Source organism: Balaenoptera ricei, chromosome 5 (assembly GCF_028023285.1).
Source record: "Balaenoptera ricei isolate mBalRic1 chromosome 5, mBalRic1.hap2, whole genome shotgun sequence".
In the NCBI taxonomy this organism is placed as follows: Eukaryota; Metazoa; Chordata; class Mammalia; order Artiodactyla; family Balaenopteridae; genus Balaenoptera; species Balaenoptera ricei.
Window position 1 is genome coordinate 143213117 of NC_082643.1, and position 21937 is coordinate 143235053.

The 21937-nt window shown below is 60.4% G+C and overlaps 1 protein-coding gene across 2 annotated transcripts in view; it reads left to right on the forward strand.

Annotated features, from left to right (window-relative positions):
* The window catches only part of CPLX1 (complexin 1), a 39186-nt gene extending 22016 nt beyond the window's left edge, over positions 1–17170 (forward strand). For both annotated transcript variants that reach the window (XM_059924303.1, XM_059924304.1), the window contains exons 3-4: positions 8052–8227; positions 15412–17170. In XM_059924303.1, coding sequence (XP_059780286.1) covers positions 8052–8227; positions 15412–15609 — 374 coding nt within the window. In that variant the 3' untranslated portion in view covers positions 15610–17170. The remainder of the gene's footprint in view (positions 1–8051; positions 8228–15411) is intronic.
* Positions 17171–21937: the final 4767 nt, after the last annotated feature.

Sequence of the window (21937 nt, forward strand, 5' to 3'; positions counted from 1 at the left end):
ACATGGTCGCATTTAAAACATCTCCAGGGCTTCCCCGGTGGCACAGTGGTTAAGAATCCACCTGCCAGTGCAGGGGACACGGGTTCGAGCCCTGGTCTGGGAAGATCCCACATGCCGCGGAGCAGTTAAGCCCGTGCGCCATAACTACTGAGCCTGTGCTCTACAACCCGCGCGCCACAACTACTGAAGCCCGTGCACCTAGAGCCCGTGCTCTGCAACAAGAGAAGCCACTGCAAAGAGAAGCCCGCGCACCGCAACAAAGAATAGCCCCCAATTGCTGCAACTAGAGAAACCCCACACACAGCAATGAAGACCCAACGCAGCTAAAAATAAATAAATAAAATGAATTTTTTTTTTAATTAAAAAAAAAAAATCTCCAGTCAATGACCTTCTCACTGTTACTCTCCAGGTGTTTCCAGGACCCACAGCAGGGATGCCATTTCCCATCCGTAAGGCACCTGGATCAGATCTCCTCTGACATTTATTCTGCCACGTGAACCCTAACTTTATCTAAACCCCCAAAAAAGAAAAAAGAAAGAATTGTTGGAGTTTCCATTGGAAGCGTAACCCAGGTTACGTACAATCATGTATTAACTTTGGAGGAACTGGCATCTTCATGACACTGAGCCAGCCCGTCAGGAACCTCAGGAGTCTGTGCAAAGCCGTCACATTTAAGGAGGGGATATTTTCTACATGCACGTGCCATAGGTCTCTTTGTTAAATGTATTCCTGTTTTCTACATTTATAATCATTGTAAATGGACCATTGTTTCCATTTATGTTTCTAGCTTGTTACTGATAGTATGAGGCAAATTTTAAAAATTAATATTTATCTATAAATATTGCACTTAGTCATTCTGCCACATTCCTTCATTGGTTCTGGTTGGTTTTCACTGGAGTGTCATGAGTTTTTTAGGTATATGATCATGTCACCGGCAAAAGAGGTGGGTGCGGAGAGAGAGAGAATTTGATATCTCCTTTTATAGTGTAATACCCCTTAATTTTTCTCCTTATGAAATTCAGTAGACCCTCCAAAACAATTTTTTAAAGGTAACAATGAAGTTCCTAAATTTTCTCTTTTTCTTCTTTAAAATTAAAGGCTATAATTTTTCCTCCAAAAACAGTTTTAGCCATGGATCCTAAGTTTAGACAGAAAGTGCTTATTTTTCTTTGCTTTCTAGAGTTTTTACAATTTCAGTTTTTATTTCCCCTTCAACTTAAGGATTAATTAGGGACATGTTTCTAAAAGTCAAACTTGTAAAGTTATGGGTTTGGTCGTCTTTTCATTATTTGTGATTTGACCGGGTGATGACTGGGGAAGATGGCCTGTATAACGTCTCTCATGGCTCGTTTGTTAGGGTTTTAGATCAGTTTGGCTGTGATGTGATTGACGCCGGGTGAGCACTGCCTGGGTGAAGTGCGTTTCCCTGGGTTCTGACTGTTGCACGGCCCCTTGGCAACCCGCAGCCCCCCACCTGCCCTGGGCGCCAGGCAACCCTGACGTGTTTGCGGTCACCATACACTGATTTGCACTTCTGTTTACATTAAGTGAAATCATAGAATTTGTGCCTGGCTTTTTTCACTCAGCGTAAAGGTTTTGAGATTCCTCTACGCTGCCGAGAGCATCAGTGCCCTCGGGTGGACGGACCAGCCTTCGTGTGTCCGTTCACCTCCTGACGGGCGTTGAGGGGCCTCTCTTTTGGGCTCTTACAGATTGGGCTGCACAGGCCGTTCCCACTGCGTCTCCATGTCTCTGGGTAGATGCCGAGGAGTGGGATTGCGGTGGAGGTGCACGTTTAATTACAGGAAACCGTCTAACTGTCGTCCCAAGCGGCTACACCCCCGCCGTCCGGCCGGCCACAGGCGAGGGTCCTGGGTCCTCCCCGGCTTCCCAGCACGTGCTGTGCTTGGTCTTTCTCATCGCAGACGCTCGTGTGGGCGCCTGGTGGTCTCGCTTTGTGAGTTCAGTTTGCACCCTCACGACCGAGCGCGTTGACCAGCTTTTTGTAAGAGCAGACACGTCTTTTCAGGTTCTTACTTGCCATCTGTATCTCTTCTCTGGTAAAATGTCTATTCAGATCTTCTGTTTTTAAAATCAGGTGGTTTGTGTTCTTGTCCTTGAGTTGTAAGAGTTTGTAATGTATTCTGGATATAAGAGTTTATCAGACGTATGGTCTGCAAATATATTCTCACAGTCTTGCCTTTTTTTTTAAACAGTGTCTTTTGAAGAACAAAAGTTTTTTGTTGATGAAGTCCAATTTATCAGTTTTTCTTTTAAGGCTCATGCTTTTTGTCACCTATGTAAGGAATCTTTGCCTAGGTCAAGGTCACAAAGATTTTTCTTTTATGCTTTCTTCTAGAAATCTTATAATTTTAGCTTTTCCATTAGGTCTATTACTGAGCTTTGGTATAAGGTGTGAGGTTAAGGAAGACATTTTTGAGTTTGTGCGTTTGCATAGGAATATCTCATTGTTTTAGTGCCACTTGTGAAAAGACTATCCTTTCTTCACTGAACAATCTTTGCAACTTTGTCAAAAACTCACCTGACCATATATGGGTGGGTCTATTTCTGGACTGTCTATTCCATTCCGTGGGTCCCCATGTCAATTCTCCTGTCAGTACCATACTGTCTGGATTATAGTAGACCTTGGAAGCAAGCAGGGTAAGTCCTCTAAAGTTGTTCTCCTTTTGCAAAATTGTTTTGTCTATTCTAGGTCTTTTGCCATTTCCATATAAACTTTAGAATCAGCTGGCAAATTTGTTCAAAAAGGCCTATTTGCATTTTGTTTGGGATTGCACTGAATCCATAGATCAGTCTCGGGAAAACTGATCTCATAGCAATGCTGGGCCCATGAACATGGTGTATCTCTCTATTCGTTTAGGTCGTTTCACATTTCTCTCAACAATTCTATAGTCTTAGGTAAAACAGGCTTGCACATCTATTAACAATATAGTCATAGATTTTTATGTTTTTGTCAGCATTGCTAATGGAATTGTTTTTATTACTTTTCTTTTTAATAAATTTATTTAGTTATTTATTTATTTTTGGCTGCGTTGGGTCTTCACTGCTGTGCACGGGCCCCCTCTAGTTGTGGCAAGCGGGGACCACTCATTGCGGTCGCCTCTCCCGCTGCAAAGCACGGGCTCCAGGCACGTGGGCCTCAGCAGTTGTGGCTCTCAGGCTCCAGAGCGTAGTTGTGGCGCACAGGCCCCGCCACTCCATGGCTTGTGGGATCCTCCCGGACCAGGGATCGAACCCACATCCCCTGCATTGGCAGGCAGACTCTCAACCACTGTGCCCCCAGCGAAGCCCTGGAATTGTTTTTAAATTTCATCTTCCAATTGTTAGCTGCTAATATATAACAATCCATTTGTTTGTTGTCTATTAATCTTGTGACCTTGCTAGATTCACTTATTTGTTCTAGTAGTGGTTTTATAGATTCCTTCGACTTTTCTGCACAGATGATATGTTGTTTGTTAACAAAGACAGTTTTACTTCTTCCTTTTCAATCTTCATGCCTTCTGTTTCTTTTCTTGTCTTAGTGCAATGGCCAGACCCTCCAGTACAAGGGGATTGGGAGCATCCTTTGCTCGTTACTGAGTTGAGGAAAGTGTTCAGTATTTTGCCACAGACTATGATGTTAGCTGAAGGGTTTGCTAAGGTTTTGTTTGTGGCTGAGTACATAATACATAGCTGTTAAATGTTTAAAACTCATTATTTGTCAAATATTCACTGAGCACCTACTATGTGCCAGGCACTGTTGCAGGTGTTGGGAGGACAGCCATGCGCTGGTCAGGGTCCCTGCTCTCAAGGCGCTTACCTTCTGTTGGCAGAGACTGACACAAAGAAGCCAGCAAGCATATTAGTGTCACTTCAGGTAACGAGACGGGCTATGTAGGACCATAAAGCTGGGTGATGGGACGGCGGGTGGTGAGGGCTGTTTTTCTTTGCCCACTTTATTTTGGGTTCATATTCAGATTGATAATCAATAAAAATTTGTGGCGTTACGTGAGAGTCTAGTTTCATGCTTCCCACAAAGGGCTCAATCACCCCAGGGAAATATGGCTCTCTTCTCCAGGGTTCTGAGGCCCCTGCTGTCACTGGCCACGTGTCCGAGCCCCATGTCTGTGTGTCTGCAGGCAGTCTGTGCACTCAGTGACTCTGCCTCCCTCCCCTGCAGAACTGCACGCTGTGTCCCACGCGTGGCAGCCCCTGGCGGGTTCACCTCCTCTGCGTCTCCCTGCGGTGTCTCCTGACCAGGGGCCTTCGCATTTCTTTATGCAACACTCTTCACTTGCCAATTGTCACAGAATTTCCTTTCTAGCTCTTGAGAGTCTGAGTGCGATTGCACAGATCTGTGACTCAGTTTGTGGAGAACAGACATTACATTACGGAGTCTCCCCATCCATAAGCATGACAAGTATCTTTCCTTACTTAGGTGTTTTTTAGTTTTTCATTAAATTTCATAATTTTTCCCATAGTTTTATTTCAAGTTTAAAAAGTATTTTTCTCTTTTAAAAAATTGACTTTAGTCTAAATGCAACATGGTACCCTGGATTGGATCCTGGAACAGAAAAAGGACATTAGTGGAAAAAGTGGTGACATCTGAATACAGCCTGCGGTTTGGCTGACAGCACAGTGTAGGTTATTTTCGCTTTGATGAACGTACCAGGGTTAACACGGGGAGATGGTGGCCACTGGCGTTCAGGAGCCCTTGGACTACCTGCGTGACTCTTCTGTAAACCTAAAATTATTTCAAAATGAAGTTTTAGAGATCAGCTTTAATTTACGTACTGTTTAAATGGACATCGTTTCCATCACGTATGAGGTAGCGTAATCGGATGCAGCCAAGGTGGTGAATGCTGAGAAGGGTTTTGACCACAGGGGCCACCAGTGCGCACAAGGAGTCCCAGGAAAACCTGTCTAGAAAGACCCTGGGTTGGGAGCAAGTAGGAGGCGGTTCGGGAATTCAGCACCAGGAAGAACGGCAGGTGCAAAGGCCCCAAGGTAGGGACGTCGCAGCCCCTCACTCCACGTCGCCGCCCGCCCCGCCTCCCCCCACCGCGGGCCTGCAGAGAAATCTGAAAACCTTCATCTCCTACAGGGTCGCGGTGGGTATTACGTCAGGGAGGGAGGAGGACCGGGGGGCCGTGGACGGAGGGACCGGGCAGAGCTGCGGCAGGCGGAGGCCAGGGCAGGCCCGGGCCAGCCCCTGTCCACCGTCCACAGGCCGCGGTGCGGGCAGACCCCGTCTCCTCCTGTGCGGGCACCCCGCGGACGCTGTTCTAGAAAGCTCTCTCTAGCTGTTGGGTTTCTGCGTAACCCGCACCCCGCACCCAAGTGTGGGACCTGCTCCAGCGTTAGAAAGGTGCCGCCACCTCCTCCTGCACTGAGGTCGTCCCCGGGGCTTTGTCTGACTGTCAAGGAGGGCTGGGACCCCCGCCCCCGCCCCGGCGCTCCCCTCCCCGCTAGTCACCGGCAAGCTGAGGCTGCGAGAAGGGCCAGGGCAGGGGGGGGGGGGGGTCAGCCCCTGTGCCCACACCCCTACGTGGCCGGCGCGGCCGGCTGCGGGACCCCCGCCTGGGATTCGGGAGGCTTGGGCTGCGGCTGGCGGTCCAGCCTTGGGCACCGGGTGGGGACGGTGCGGGGGCCGCGTGCGGAGGCGGGGTCGGGTGAAGGGCGGGGCCGCGGGGGAGGGCCCGCAGCGTCCGTGCCGATTTCGGGCATCCACGCCGCCGTAGAGTGAGCGTTGGTGCCCCGCCCCGGCCGTGGAGAGACCGTCCGGCCTCCAGCGTCCCCTCCGCGCGCTGGGGTAGCTCCCCCCGCGCCCTCTCCGCCTCCTGGGCGCCAGCGCAGCGCTCCGGTGGGGGCAGGGCCAGGCCCCTGGTCCGGGGTGCGGCTCCTGGTGTGCAGAGCTCAGCACACAGCGGGGGCCCAGTGAACGCCTGTTGGATCACTAGGCCCAGAGCCCGCACAGCTCGTTGGAGGAGCAGGTCTGGGGACCCAGACCACCCAGGCAGGGAGGCCCCTCCAGCCCCCACCCCAGCCTCCACCCACTTTCCCTCTTGGGACAGAGATGTAGACGAGACTGGTTCACCCACGTCTGCCTTAAGATGCCAGGACTTTCCGGGGGGAGAAAGAGCTATCAGTCACTCTCACTTTAGCGGGAACGAGCTCGTTCAAGGGGGGAGATTTGCGTGAAAGCTGCCCGCCGAAGCTGTGGGGGGCCCCCCCGGCCAGGGAGGCTGGGAAGGTTGCCGTTGCTAACGGACTGGGGCTCGCTCCTGCTTCCCCCACCGCCTGCCGGGGACGGCAGCCCCAGGGGCGGGGAGATGCCGGCCCCTCGTCCAGGGAGCGATGAGACAGTGTATCAGCAGCCCTGCTCGTGACCAGTTTCCTTGAGCCACTGGCTTGAAATCTCCTTCGCAGAATTCTGCAGATGTGGGTGGAAACTGACGCGAGGCTCTTGGTTTTCTGTTAGCGTCTGTATCTGCGCCGTCGGCCGAGCCCCGTCCAGGCGGGCTCCCCGTCCCTACAGTCTGTGGTGGCAACTACCCTGCGACCCTGTAGTAGTTTCGGCAGCTAGGAAGACCCACGTGGTGCAGGCATGGCCCGGCCCGACGGAGGTCCAGTTTTCAGCCCAGAGCACTCAACCAGAAGTTGCCGCCTTCCCACCAAATGGCTCCCTCTGCCCACACGGGGGGAGGGGGTCACTCCCGAGGAACCGGCAGATGCAGCATTGGTGCAGGTGTCTGCAGGGCAGGGAGTCTCTCCAGGTTCCGTGCAGCACGGACCTGTGCAGCCTCAGAACAGAACAGGAGTCCCTGGAGCGCGGAGGACAGCGCAGTGGAGACTCCGAGAGAAGCGGGCAGGACAGAGTCGGGCCTCGAAGCCAGGGCGGGGAAGGGGGCACCCCTGGATATGGGTGTAGAGGGGTGGTGGTGTCAGCACCCACCCACCCACCTCGCGGCTTGTTCCCGAGGCGTGGACTCAACTAGCCCTGGGCCGCGCTTGGGAGGGACCATCACGGGATGAGAGGACAGAGGCAGGACCTGCAGAGACCGGTGGCTGGAGAGGCGGGGGACAGGACGGCGGGCACAGGGCAGCAACCCGGCCCGGGGTCCCCTCAGGAGCGTGGCTGGTTCCCAGGGGGTGTGCAGGGGTGACGGGGCGCTGGCTTCACGCCTGTCGGCCGTGTGTGGGTGTGTGCGGGGCGCTTCTGGGGGACTGGCCGCAGGGGCTGAGATCGGCTGATCCGCAGCGCTAACCACTGCGCTCCCCTCCCCATGATGCCCGTGCATCCGGGTGCAGCGGGGCTGGGGCCGCCGCGGGCCAGGACCACGCTCTGAGGCTGTAATTATGCATCTCTGTCCCGGGGGCCGAGCCGGAGAGAGCATCCGGGGAGGTGTTTGTTGTCGCCTGTGAATCAGGAGCTCACGAGGAAAGTGGGGCTGGCGAGGCAGAGAAATTATGGCCTTGGTGCTGCCACATGCAGCTGCCAGCAGTTCTGGGCCAAGGCCGGCGCCCAGCCCTACACAGTGGCCGAGAGCCCGCCAGACGCCTGTCGCCTGTCCCCCGCGCCTCAGCCCACACAGCCGTTCGCCCAGCCATGCTGCCACCTCGAGAGGCTGAGCCTCGGCTGCATTCCGGGCCCAGAGCGGACACACACACACAGCCACCCACAGACACCGACAGACACACACACACACACACACACACAGCCACCCACAGACACCGACGGACACACACACACACACACACACAGCTACCCACAGACACCGACAGACACACACACACACACACAGCCACCCACAGACACCGACCACACACAGCCACCCACAGACACCGACAGACACACGCTCCACCCCCGGAGCTCGCACAGACGCACCGCCGCACACACAGCCGCAGCACAGAGGCCTGCGTGTGCAGTTGAGCCCCCCTTACAAGCACAGCCTGAGGCCGCTGCCCTGCTGCGCGGGGGGAGCTGGGCGGGACGGGAGTGGGGCCGGGACAGGGCGGGCCTGGCCTGACTCCCGCCTTCCTGTGCCCAGGGGCCACCAAGGACATGGGGAAGATGCTCGGGGGTGACGAGGAGAAGGACCCCGACGCCGCCAAGAGGGAGGAGGAGCGGCAGGAAGCGCTGCGGCAAGAAGAGGCGGAGCGCAAGGCCAAGTGCGCCAGGATGGAGGCGGAGCGCGAGGCCATGCGCCAGGGCATCCGCGACAAGGTGGGCGCGAGGACGAGGACGGCCCCTGCGCCGCGCGGACCGGGTGCTGCCAGACGAGGGCCTCCGGCTGCCCCTCCCTCCTTGCGGCTCTAGGACAGACCTTGGGGGTGGTCCAGTGGGAGGGGAACAGGCAGCTGAGGGCACCGCCCCCCAGGGTCCACGTCTGCCACACGGGCTCACCGGGACTGGGGCCCACTCTGTGGGGCCCCAAGTCCTTCCTGGCCCTGACGGCAGGGACCCGGTCCCGTCCTCCCGGGCTCCTTAGACGGGGTCAACCCTAACCCAGCCCTTCCTGTTGCTGAGCCCCGGGACTGCCCCAAAGGACCCGGAGGGGAGGCCCGCCCGGAGGGGAGCGGCAGGGCAGTCAGGGGCTGGCCCACAGGCAGGCCCTGGGTGGGTGAGTCGTCATGGGCGGGGGAGGCACCTCACCACCCCTGGGTGGGCCTCAGACAGGGTGTTGGGGGAGCGGGTCTGTGAGCTGTGAGGTCTGGCTGGGGGCTGGCTGCAAGCTGGAGGCCACGACCTTTTCCAGAACCATCTGGGCGACCTTCCCCTCTGTGTGAGGGCAGTGAGAGCATCGTCCCAGGTGCGGAAACCGAGGCCCAGAGCAGGGGCGGGTGTACGAGGCTGAGTCGGCAGCTAGGCCACGGGTGGGCTGTGCCCCAGGGGCATGTCCACTGCCCAGCCTCAGTTGCCCATCCAGCGCCTGGGTCAGAAGCGCTGGAGAGGCCGGGAGAGGGCAAGTGTGGGGCAGCAGCTCTGGCCTTGTCCGGGGTGGGCTGGGCTGGGCGCCAGGTGGAGGAGAGGAGCCCTCCCTAGGAGCCCAGGGCGTCCCTGAGCCACGTGGCCTCCCAAGGTCCACACCATCTCGGGGCTCGCCCGCCACCCTTGGCCCGGCACAGGCCAGGCCCCTCCATCGAAGGTGCTCGATTCCAGTCACTGGGTCCTGGGGCCCAGGTGGGGAACTCAGTTTGGGGGATGCTGCTTCGCTTGCTTCTGTCCTGGCCCCTCACCCCGACACCCCGTCTCTGGGCCCGAGGGAAGCGCTCCCAGACACTGGGGATGAAATCTGTGGGTAGGGGGCCAGGTGGGGGGCGGTCGGGCCTCCCGAGGGCATCTCCACAGTCCCCAGCCCTAGGGGGACCAGCCAAGATGCCCAGGCTTCGGGGCGGGACGGCTCAGGCCGCAGAACCCTCCCACCTACTTGGTGTCTCAGCACCTCAGCCTGACGCAGAAGCTGAGGCGGGGGCACAGGCGGGGCGCCTGCAGGTCTCTGAGGGGTCCCCCACATTGATGGGGGCGTGGGGGCCACTCACCCTGATGTCCCCCCACTGATCACTGGACACCTTTCCTGGGACCTGCAGAAAGTTCGAGTTGATTTCGCTGGGATGGCAGCTTGTGAGCTCCCCACCCCCAGGACCAGCCCTGCTGCCGTCCTGAGTTGAGGACTCGAGGCTTTTTGAGCTGTTTGCGGAAGAGCCAGGAAGTGCGCACCATGGATCAGACAGCAGAGACAGCCAGACCCCACTCAGGCTGTGCTGGGGGACAGCAGCGTAGCCATCCGGAAATGGAGGACAGGGCTGGGGGGAGTCAGAGGATAGAGAGACAGAGACAGAGATACAGACAGAAACAGAGAGGCAGAGAGAAAGAGAGACAGAGACAGACTGAGAGCCGCCCAGGCAGAGTGTCTTCTGAGAGGGGAGTAATGGGGGGTAGCCGCGAGGGAGGGACAGAGACTGAGCGATGCGGGGGGAAGGATGGGGAGGACCATCTGTCCACTGTCCGTCTGTGTTCAGCCAGCCTGCCAGCCATGGCTTTGCCCCAGGTGGACACCTAGTGGGGAATCCTGGGGGGTGAGCTTATTTGTCCCAGCCCTCGAGCCCCCAAAACAGGTCACAATGTGTGGCCAGGTCGGAGCCCCCTGGGGGTGTGGCACTGTGGGCATGGCTTCCCCAGTCTCCCCCCTTCTGAGCCAGGTGCCCAGTGAGCCCCTGCCCCAAGCCTCGGGAACTATCCAGGGGCTCAGGTATGCATGTAGATCGGGGCCAAGGCTCAGCCAGGGTGTGGGTGGGGGCGGGCGCTGACGGTGTGGGTTTCTGTTCATTACACACTCCGCTCGTTTTGCCTTTAATAGCAAAGGCCCTTCTGTCCCTCCTCTTTCCAGACCCGCCAGTGGCCCCCATTTCTCCCAGGGCCCCAGCCCTACGTGTGCAGTGACCTCTTCCCCCCCAACCACCCCAACGGGGCTCCCACTGCCGCAGGGCCTTTGCGTGACTGCTTCTCTCTGGAGCTCCCTGAGGCTCCTCCCTCCCCGCCCCCTCCCCCTCCTTTCCTGTTTTATTTTGCTCTGCACCTGCCTTCATCTGACGCACTCATGCTTTTTACTTGTGTGCTGTTCATTGTCCTTCCCTCACGGGGAGGGCAGGAGCTTTGACTGCCTGCACTTGGCGCTTGGATGCTGAGCTAGCAGTGAGTGAATGAATGAATGAATGAGTGATGAGTGAATGAATGAATGAGAGAATGAGTGAGTGAATGAGTGTGTGAATGAATGAATGAGAGTATGAGTGTGTGAATGAATGAGTGAATGAGTGTGTGAATGAATGAATGAATGAGTGAATGATGAGTGAATGAGTGAGTGAATGAGTGTGTGAATGAATGAGTGAATGAGTGAGTGTGTGAATGAATGAATGAGTGAGTGATGAGTGAGTGAATAAGCATCAGCTCCAGGGTCCTCTTCTTCCTCAGAGACATCTAGTGGGACTTAAAGGTCACAGAGTGAGTCCCAGTGGAAGTGGGGATGTGCCCCACCCTGAGGGCACCTGAGGTCCTGCAGCTCCGTGTGAGGCCCGGGGGCAGGGTGACCCTCACCCACCCCCACCCGCCAGCCAGGGGCAGGCGATGGATCATGTGCTCCCCTGTCCTCAGGACCCCAGCTTCCGGGGCGGCCACATGGAAGGCTGCACCCCTTGGCAGAGCCCCAGGGCCCTCCAGCCTGTGCCCCGTGGGTCCCCTGGGCAGGGGTCCTGCTTCCCCAGACGAGCACCCCGCCATCTGGGACCCGCATTGGGTGGGTGAGCACCTTCGCTTCTGAACCGCCTCCATAGGCCCCAGGCTGCTCCTCACCCCCGCCAACCCCCAGACCCGCCATGGCACCACCAGCTGCAGCGGCAGGCCTCACCCCACCGTGCCTGGGGCCTGCTTCGTGTGCACAGCCAGGGTCTGATCTGGCCCGCCCAGGGGGCGGGGTGGTGTCTGCTGAGTCCAGTGGCCAGGGCAGGGGTCAGAGCTGGCCCCCGCCCCACACACTGGCTGGGCGCAGGTTTCCTCACCGGCCCTGCCAGAGCAGTTCTCCTGCTGTCACGGGGTTAGGCGGGACTAGCGGGCCAGGGCCCGTTCCTGGAGGGCGGCCTGCAGGGACGGTGTGGGGTGCGTTGGGGAGCACACAGACGCCTGCCGGGGCCCCCCCGGCCACCACAGAGCTGAGTCCGCCGGGTGGGGGCCTTTCCTGGGTGACTGCAGAGCTAACCAAGGCGGTAGCCACTGGGCCAGGCCTGGGGGTGTGCAGGGAAGAGGGCGATGGTGAGCTGCCCCCACTCGTGGGTCAGAGGCGGCTCAGGACAGGTCTGCCGCATTCTGGACGCTGGAGCCCCAGGAGCCCCAGGAGCCCCAGGTCCCCCCAGAAGTGGACGGCGCTCAGAGTGGGAGGAGAGGCTTCCCTGGCAGTGCAGGGTGCAGGCCAGAGCACCCGCCTAGCCCCGGCGGTCCTGACTCTGAGGGGAGCTCAGCGCATGGCGCCCCTGCCCACCGACCCCGACCCCTCCCCACGCCCCCAGGCCCTGCCCCCGCGAAGTCCACCGGACACCCGTGTCCTCAGAGCCCTTCTCCACCCGGCATGCTTAGGCAACCCCCTACTGCCCTCCTGCTCCCCACAGGTGGGAACCCTGGCCTTCAGGTGTGGCTCCCCCAGTGGCCCTCGCTGGCCCGGGGGCTCCAGACCCACTTCTTCCAGCCCTCTCCTGGTGCTGTGTCTCCCCACCCACCCCCAGACCTCATGTCTGGTCAGAGAAGAGGGTGCCGAGCTGCATGGCACGGGATCCCATCGAGCTGCGCCGTACAGGGCCCCATCGGGTCGGGGGGGGGTCCATCAGATGGGGGCCGAGGGGCCAGGCCGGGGTCACGCGTCGTCTGGGCGCCTGGCTCCCCAGGCGATCTCGTCTGCATTCGGGACTTACCATCTCACGCGCCGGCTGGCGCTGCGCGGGTCCAGGTGGGAGGGGAGGCTGGCCCACCTGCGTCAATTGCATACGCTCTTCCTGATTTGCATACCCACCTTCTGGTTTGCGCACGCACTGCCAGGTTTGGTGCTTCCAGCTGCCCACGTTCCGCAGCCTCGAGCCACAACCATCCTCAAGCCAGCGCCGAGCTGGTGGGTCCGAGTCGATCCGGCCCCCACACCCCAGGTTTGTGCTGAGAATAACAGGTGTGGGCACATACGGATTCTCACCAGTAACGAGCACCGCATTGCCCAGGGTGCTGGCCGCCTTGGGCTCCCTCCCGGCCACAGGGTGTGCGGTGGGGCCCTGCCATCTCAGTGGTTGAGGAGGATGGGGGGTGTCCAAACCGGCTCTCAGCCAGACCACATCAGAGCCAGGCTCTGGGAGGGACCCCAGAGAGTAAGGCGGCCCTCAGGTTTGCCCAGAGTGGCGTTAGCCTCGGAATGATCTTGAGCCTCAGGGGAGCGACTGGGTTGGGGCCTGGAGTCTCCTTCCTGGACCCTAGAGGGGAAGACCCTGACACAGGTCCCTTCCCAACCCCGAGTCAGGGAGGTCCCTCTGCTTGACCATATACTGCACGTTCCCGCCCTTACGTGTGTGCCATTGTCACCCGCCCGTTCCGCCAGCGCCGTGTGTTTCCCTGAGCATGTGCACCTTTGCTGTGAGTGTGTGTGGGCTTCGGCCACCACAGCTCCCCATGGTGAGGGGGTCGCGGCAGGTGTGGTGACCCTGGAGGAGGGCCATGCTCCTAGGGCCAGTCCACCCGAGTGGCTGCAGTCCGGTCGGCTTGTCGCACTCTCTGCCCTGAGCTGACCTGACGGTGCTCAGTGGGGAGGCCCTCTGGGCAGCGTGCCGCTGCTCAGAATATACTCCGGTGCCCTACGCCCCCCACCCCGCATGGAGACCCTTTCCCCGCTCCTGGCTCTTGTTCACGGTGCAGGGGGGCCTTCAGGCTGCCTAAGGCCCCTGCTGAAGAAGGGTAGACAAACCCTCCTCCCTCCCTCCTCAGTGGCTGAGGGGACCCCGGCTGCGCTCTGGTCACCGGTGGGCCAAGAGCATGGCTTCCCTCTCTCAGACTCTGCTGAACGTGGGCCTTGCCCCCCCCCCCCATGCCTGAAGCCATCCGCAGCCTTGAGGGAGGAGGTGGGTGCCGAGGTTTCCCTCAGTAAGCTGGGGAGTAGGACACAGCCAGCCCCCAACCCCCAAGTCTGGAAACAGAGGGAAGGGTCTTCTTGGAGGGCCAGGGTGCCCTTCCCCTCCACACCCCCCCACACACACCTGCCACGAGCACCAGAAGCAGAGCCCACCGCTTCCTTCAGGAGGGGCTGGTGAGGAGAGATGACCGGGCATGGGGGATCCTCCCCAGGGCCAGCAATCCTGCGCTGTGTGCTTCCCAGGAGGAGTCTGCAGCCTGTCAGTAATTGATAATCGACCATCGCTGACACCCACGTGCTCCCCAGTGCTTCCTCTTTACCCTCATCAATGCTTCTGCGCCCAGACATTCCCTAATGTGTAAGCCAGGACCTCAGACCTGGCCAAGGGGCACCCCTCTCCCCAGCCTGGGCGGGTCCTGAGCTCTGCCCACCAGATGGGCGACCTGCCCCGCAACACACCAGGCCAGCTTGGTCCCACCTGGTTCCCACCAGCCCTAAGGCAGGAGGTGTTTCCCGTGTCTCATGGCCGCATGACCGCAGGCTCACACGCCATCAGGGCTCTGTTCATCCGGGAGGGCTGGTGAGGGTGCTGATGGGCCTGGCGGAGGTGGGGGTTCGTCTCCTAGAAATTTATTTCCTCGGTTCTGGAGGCTAGAAGTCCAAAATCAAGATGTCAGCAGGGCTGTGCTCCCTCTGAAACCTGAGGGGGAGAATTCTTCTCTCTTCTAGTTTCTGGGGGCTTCCGGCAGTGCTTGTGTCCTTGGCTTGTGACAACGTCGTTCCGAACCCTTTCTCCGTTTTCATCTTCTACTCTGTGTATCCTTTTCTTTCTCTTACAGGGAAACTCTCTTTGGATTTAGGGCCCAGGAAGAGCTCATCTCTATTCTTACCTTAATTATATCTGCAAAGACCCTATTTCCAAATAAGGTCACATTCTGAGGTTCCAGGTGACATGAATTTTGGGGGGACACCATTCAATCCACTGCTGAGGGGAGATTTGGGAGAGGGCTCAGGGCAGAGACACACGCAGGAAACCAGAATTGGGGGCGCTCAGCGGTGCCCAGGGGTGTTGCTGAGGGCACACCTAGATGGGGTTCCAGGACATCCACCTGGAAGTGACCGCCGGACACGGAGCATGCAGAGTGACCCTCCAGGGACTGGGGTCTTGGTGGCATCCGGGGATACTTGGCCAGGCAGGAGGGTGTGGCCACGTGTCGCCGGACCGAGGATCTGGGCTGCGTGGGGCCCGCCAGCCACAGAACACCGGCTTCTCCACCGCTGTGGGCAGGCGTTCCGCCCCGGCTCCCTCCGCTCCGGGACCACAGCCCAAGGCGGGCTGAGGACTGCGCCCACTTCCCCGGAAGGCGGGACCGCGTGAGGGCGGGGTCACGGCCTCAGCGCCCCGCCCCCACGGAGAAACGCGACTTTCGTCCTTTCCCCCCCCCCCCCCCGCAGTTTCACCCTCAGCGGGGTCCCCCGTCCAGGCTCCCGGCGTCGCCCCCGCCTTCTCCGAGGGGGTCTCCCCGCCCCTCCAGGCAGCCTCCGGGGTGGGGACCCCTCCTGCCGGGGGTCTTGGTGGTCGTCCGCTCCCGCACACGCCTTTCTCAGCCGCAGGTGCTGCCTCCAGAGGCCCCTCGGCCGATCCCGCAAACGCAGGGTGGGTCTAGCCCGCCCGGGTCCCGAGAGCGCCCCTCCCGGGGCTGGGACCCGGGTCCGGGACCTGCCCGTCTGACCCCGCCCGCCCTGTCCCCCGCAGTACGGCATCAAGAAGAAGGAGGAGCGCGAGGCCGAGGCCCAGGCCGCCATGGAGGCCAACTCGGAGGGCAGCCTGACGCGGCCCAAGAAGGCCATCCCGCCGGGCTGCGGGGACGAGCCGGAGGAGGAGGAGGAGAGCATCCTGGACACGGTCATCAAGTACCTGCCCGGGCCGCTGCAGGACATATTCAAGAAGTAACGCCCCTGGAGCTGGACAGGAGCCCGGAGCCCCGCCCCCTCGCCCACCCCCGTCCTGCCCTGCGCGGAGGCGCCTGAAGGGATGTCGGGAGCAGCGTGCAGCCCCCCAACGCCAATATAAGCCATAGCCCTAGGTCTGTCCGCGCCTGGCCCCCTCAAGCCTCGGGAGCCTCCGCCCGCCTCTCGCCCCATCCCCGCACCGCCATCGCCACCGCCTCCGAGGGAGGGGCGCCCGGCCCCCCACGGCCCCCGCGGTCCGGGCTGCAGGCCCCGGGGACTAGCCTCCGGGCTCCTCCGGCAGCGGGTGGATTGGACCTACCCCAGAGCCTGGGAAGCCCCTTCTCGCTCCTCCCTTCACCGCCCACCCAGCAGGGCCCCTGGCCAGGGACACCAAAAGGGCCGGCCCTGCGTCGTGGGCGCCTGTCGGGCCCACCCTCGGGAGCACAGCCATAAGTAGGCGGCGCGGTCGTGAGGCCGGGGTTGGGGCTGGCGTCTGGGGCTCAACCCCCCGGGGTCAGCCTGGACCCCAAGTCCTACCCCGCACCGACGCCCGGGTTGCTGAATCTGCCGTCCACCGCTCTCCATCTGCACCCCTTCCCTTCCTCGTCCACCTGTGTCTGTCCTCCCGCTCCCTCCTCGGCCCCCCCCTCGGGAAGGCTTTGCTTCTTAGGACTGCTGGGGCCTGTTCTCTTCTCCAGGAAGGGAGAGAAAGCGATAGGCTTAGGGGGACACGCTCAGACCCCCGTCCCTCACACACCCCTGTCGCTCAAGCTCTTCGGCGTCCGTGAGCCCAGCTGAGCCCGGCCCACTCTCCTCCCTGGTTGGCACCTCCCGTCCCCTCCGAGGCTGCTCGGGGGACGCCCTGCCCTCACCCTCCGAACACCCACACCTTCACCCAGAACCGGGGAGGAGGCCCAGAGCCCTGTGGGCCGAGCGCTGTGCACAGGCAGGAGGGCGTGGCGCGGAAGGCCGCCCCCGCGCCCTGCAGGCCCCCGAGGGTGTCGTCCCAGCCGCAGAGCCCGCCCGGTTGGACGGAAACGACCGCGGGCCTCCCAGCGTCCCCGTGGCCTCTGCCCTTGTGTAATTTGCATCACAATATGTCGAATCTCAGGTAAATGAGGTCTTTTGTATTTGAGGAGTTTTATCTCGACAGAAAGCCCATCACCTCGGTCCCTGGGGCCCTTTCTGTCCACATCAAAAGTTCATCGTGTCCAGTGTCGCGGGTCAGGGGCGCGGCCCTCCCCAGCTCCTTAGAGAAGCCATAACGACTAGACTGCAATACCGACCCCTGGCGCCCACCCCCACCATCCCCCGCCGTCCGCGCTGCGCCCCGACACCTCCCGGTTCCTCGTCTTTTTTAAATGCCTGTTTTCACACTTTAAAAAGCCAGCTCTGAGCAGACAGGGCGTCGTCTCGTAGAAACCCCGCATCTCGTCCCCAGCGCGTGGGGCGCCCGAGCAGCCGAGCTTAGTGTAGACCGTGGATGTCCTCTGTCCGTCTGTCCCGGCGCCTGCGCTTCCTCCTGCATGTCGGGGGCCGCTGCGTGTGTTCTCTCTGGATGGAATCACAGCCAATAAACACCACAGTGATTTAATGCGTGCGGCCATTCCCTCCGGAGCCCTGATTTCCCTGGGAGGCGATGCGGGTGGAGGGTGCAGCCGGGGTCATGGCGGGAAGGCCAGAGCCCGCCGGGATGCACACCCTTTGGGCCCTGTCGGACGACCCCCACTAGCCCCCGCACCCGGCCAGATGGGAACACCTTCCCCTTTCGCTGGGGCCGCTGCAGGGGCTCCCCGCCGCCCTTTGTCCCTAAGGTAGTCCCGGCCAGAGTCATCTCCCCCTGAAATGCAGCCCGGCCCCTTCCTCAGCGCCCCCTCCCCCCAAGTCTCCCGCCTGCAGCACAGGCCCCACCCCAGGCCTGTCCTGCCCCACAGCTATACCGGGCCCTGGGGCCCAGGTCCCACTGTGCTGGCCACACCTTGGGCCCAGCGGGGAGCTGAGGCTCAGCCCTGGGGGTCCTGCCTGTTGTCTGTCTGGTGGTGGCCATCCCTCCTCCCTGTGCCCTCAGGGAGGCCTCTGTGTCCCACGCCTGCCTGTCGAGGCTGAGGCCTGACGAGGTGCCCGTGGGACCTGCTGGCTCTGAAGCCTGGCCCGGGGTACCCTGACCCCACCCCGAGATGCCACGGCCACTTGTGTCCCCAGAAAGGCCTTGTTTGACCTCCATTTCTGGGGGCCTCTCTCCAGGAAAGTGGTTATCTGTGACCTTCCTTACACTGCTGGCTGAGAACGCACGGGAGCCTTCCAGCAGAACCTGCCCAGTCTCAGCAAACAGAAAGGACACACTTGTCCCCCTCCCCACCCCCATTCCTCTTCCCCTCCCCACCGAGCTGTGCCCAGAATACTGCCCTGGACCCATTGCCCCTTTGCCTCTGCCTCAGAACTTGGACAGAAGCCTTTGTAGCCAATTCTGGCTTTGGGATCTGCGAGCCACCGCCCCCAGCGTAGCTGCTCTTAGGAGGGCACCCCAAACAGCCCCCATCATCAGTCTCCACCCCCCCCACCCCCACCCCCAGCCTGGCCTGGACTCATCTGAGTCTTGAGCAAGGAGCCAGGTGTGCCGGCGACCTGGATCGCCTTCCCTTGGGACCCCAGCCAGCCCTTCCTCAGTGCCTGGTGGGGCAGACCCCTTGGGTGCCCGGTCCCAGGACTCCAGGGAGAGGCACTCGTTCACGTCAGGCTTGCCGAGCCCCCATGCTGTGCAGAGCTCTGTTCTAGGCACCGGGGGTAATTGAGGTCCCTTCCTCCTGGGACTGATTGTTCCAGTGGCCAGATGATAAACACATAATAAGTCAGGTGGTGGTTTCTTCCGTGCAGGAAATGGAGCAGGATAAGGGGGCAGAGAGGATGGTAGGGTAGCTATTTCACCTCCGAGGAGGTGGCATGTGCAGACAGGCCCCAACGAAGAAAGGAGGGAGCCCCGTGGGCCTCGGGAGGGAGAGCATTCCAGGTAGAGCCCTGAGGCAGGAGCCAGCTGAGCATTTCACAGTGGCACGGGGACTCCGCCTGCCGTGCCCTTGCCCCTGGGCTTGCTTGAGGACCACACTGCCTCTTCACAGAGCCTCCTTCCTTTCAGAACAGTTAACTCTGTTTTGACAAAGCAGAGCACGCTTTGATACTTGGCCCCCCAGAGACGTCCTCCGCTGCGCGGGCAGGCGGGGCCTCGCCCTGGTCCCTGCGGGCAGCCAGCCCGGGGCAGCGCTCTGCTAGGATTTGTCGTCTCTCCTCTCAGGCGCCCTGCACCCGCCCAGCTGTACGCGTCACCAGCCACTTAACCATCAAGGCTGTCGGACACATTTTTAAAGATGCGGCAATAAAGGACCATTTTGTCTAGTTGTGCTAATCCGCAGCTAGACAATCCTGCCGTCCACAATCGCAGCCAGCGGGGCTCGGTGAACCCTGGGTCTGGGCCACGTGTCCACCCAATTGAGAACCTGCTCCACTCCTGCCTCAGCCGGTTCCCGTCAGGTCCGAAAGGAGGGGTAGCGTCTCGGGTGAAGGGTGGGTCTCTTGGAGCCGGGCTCGCGCTCGGGCCGAGGGGCGGGGTTGAGGGGGTCGAACTGGGGAGCCCGGCTTGGACAGGACTGGGGCGGGGGTGGGAGACAGGCTGGGGGGCGGGACCTGGGGCGGGATCGGAGACGGGATTGGGGGGGCGGGCTGGGCTGGGACTGGAGGCGGGATTTGGGAGGGGAGCTCAAGCCGGGGGGCTCGGCTGGGGGCGGGATCGGAGGCGGGATGCGGGAAGCCAGGCTGAGGGGCCGAGCTGGGGGCGGGACTGGGGATGGGCTCGGGCTGCTGCAATGCCTGCCAGTGTCGGTCAACATCTGCGTGGCCCGGAGGATGGAAGGGCCTCAAGGCAGGACCCAGCACAGTGCCACTAGACCTGGGTGCTAAGTCGAGGCGTCTGGGCCACGCGCGGACCCCTGGCGTCCCCCGCCCCGCCCCCGCCCCCGCCCTGGACGGCCTGAGCCAATCAGCGCGTGCCGGATCAGGCCGCTGCGATTGGCTCCGAGAGGGTCACGTGGCAGAGCCTGTTTAATCGGAGCCCGGGAGACGCCAAAGCAGGAGGCGTGGCCCGCGGCAGGTCTGGGACTGTCCTCGGCCTCGATACCCGAGTGTCCTCCCCGTTGCCCACCCCCGCGCGTCCTCCGAGTCCTCCCCGGGCCAGGCTGAGCTGCGGCAAAAAGAGGAACGCCCGTGTCCCAGAGGACCGCCTGGTGGGGGGCAGCGAGGTCCAGGCGGGGCACTGACCCAGTGCTTAGGAGGCCCAGCGCTGGAGAGGAGACGCGCCCAGCCTGGTGCGCACAGCTTGTCCTGGGACGGACAGCAGAGGGTCTCCACCCTCGCCCGGGGAGCTGAAGCCAGCTTCCGGTGGGGTCATCCCTCCCGCCCACCGGCCCTGCCCCCAGACTGGCCCCGCGAGGTGAGGCGGCGAGGGTGTGAGGCCCGGGTGGTCCCAAGGTGGCTAAGCAGAGGTTTATGCCTGTCTAAGGACAGAGCTGGGGGAGGACCACACAGTGGTCCCTGCAGCACCGTGGGAGCTGGAGCTGAGGAGGGGGCTCGGGGATGGAGTAGGCTCCAGTGGCAATGCTGGGGCCGTTAGTGGGTCTTCACTCTGCTGCTTGAGGCTTGGGGAAGAACCAGTCCTGGGCACCCAGAATCCTGCACTATCACACAGCTTGTCCCTGAGGGTGGGGCCTGGCTGTGCCCCAGGGTCCCCACTCAGGGCTGAGCACCAGCCCCCAGGCCCCAATGGTGCCCAGGGTGACTTTTCTCAGCTCAGAAGATGGGAGATGAAGTTTAATTTGATTTCTACAAAATAAACAATGTTTCTTGCACCCTTGAGTGAGGGCATTGAGATTTATGCTGCGGAGAGGGCAAAGGACGATGCCAGGAAAGAGAGAAGGGCCCGGCCTGGCTGGGGAAAGGCCTGAGGCTGGGATGGGACAGGGTGAGGCCCTGGCAGAAGCTCCCGGCTGCCGTCCTGCTGCAGCAGGAGACCCAGGGGCTGGGGGAGATCCTGCGCACGGCTCCTGCCTTTCCCTCTGCCTGGCTCTCTCCCAAGTGCCCAGTGCAAAGATGGCTTCTTGGAAAGGCAAATGTTAATGTGTTGTCGACTGGCCTTCGAGCCCAGCCCAAGTGCTGACGTTTAATTTGCTTCAATCTGTGGGTTCCACTGGCACCTGAGCAGAGCTGCTGCAGAGAGAGCTTGCCCACAGGAGGGCCCTGGGCTCTGTATCCAGGCGGCCAAACCCCTGATTCTCTCAAAGGAGTCCTAGATTCTAGGGTCTGTCAGCCAGAAGTCAGCCTCTGTCCACACATATCCACCAGGCACGGGCCGTGGGGCCCAAGAAGGGGGGGGCAGGCACTCCCCATCACACCTCCTGGCCCCCTCCCTCACCCGCCCAGGACTGGGGCCAGACAGTAGGGGCTGCACCTGGCCAGAACTTCCAGGCTCAGATGGGAGATTGACACTCTGCACGGGTTCTCTCTCCTGCAGTTAATTATTCATACAGTGAGCGGAAATAAAGTTCAGTAAGTAAGCAAAATTCACCAATCAGGAGGAACTCACCGATGGCTGGGGCAGGAAATATACAAGATGAGCCTGGAAATAAGGAAATGCTAATAACAAACCGACCCCACAATGATGGGGCATGAGAAAGGGACGTAGCAGCCACTGACTGAGCTCCCAAACCTGGACCAACGTGAGCAACGAAATAAAGTCGTGCTGGAGAATAACCCATGAGTCCACGCTAGGGTACATGGTTTAAACACATAAGTAAGTGGGGGGAAGAGACAAATCTCCCTTGCAGAGGGGTCCACATAAGGAGATGGAGCAAACTCCCCACCCCACTCTTTCAGTGTGGGCTCCACGTAGTGACTTCCTGTCGAAGAACACAATATGGAACAGGAGTTAAAAGAGTAAGCGCAGTGGGGAAGGCTGACTGACACCACCACCTCCAGGGGATGGAGGTCCCAGAGAATCGAGGTCACCGTCAGCAGCGACAGGTCGAGTTGGTAGCAGGTGCCCATGATGTGATGTGATGAGATGAGAGAGGAAGCCTACCTCTGGGGTCCTCCTCCCCAAACCCGTAACCCCCGTGTAACCCTGAGGAGAACATCAGACTAACCCCATTTGAGGGCCATTATTCAACACCTGACCAGCGCTCCTCAAAACTGTCAAGGTCATCAAAAACAAAGAATGTCTGAGAAACTGTCACAGCCCAGAGGAACCTGAGGGGACATGACGACTAATGTGACATTGTAACGAG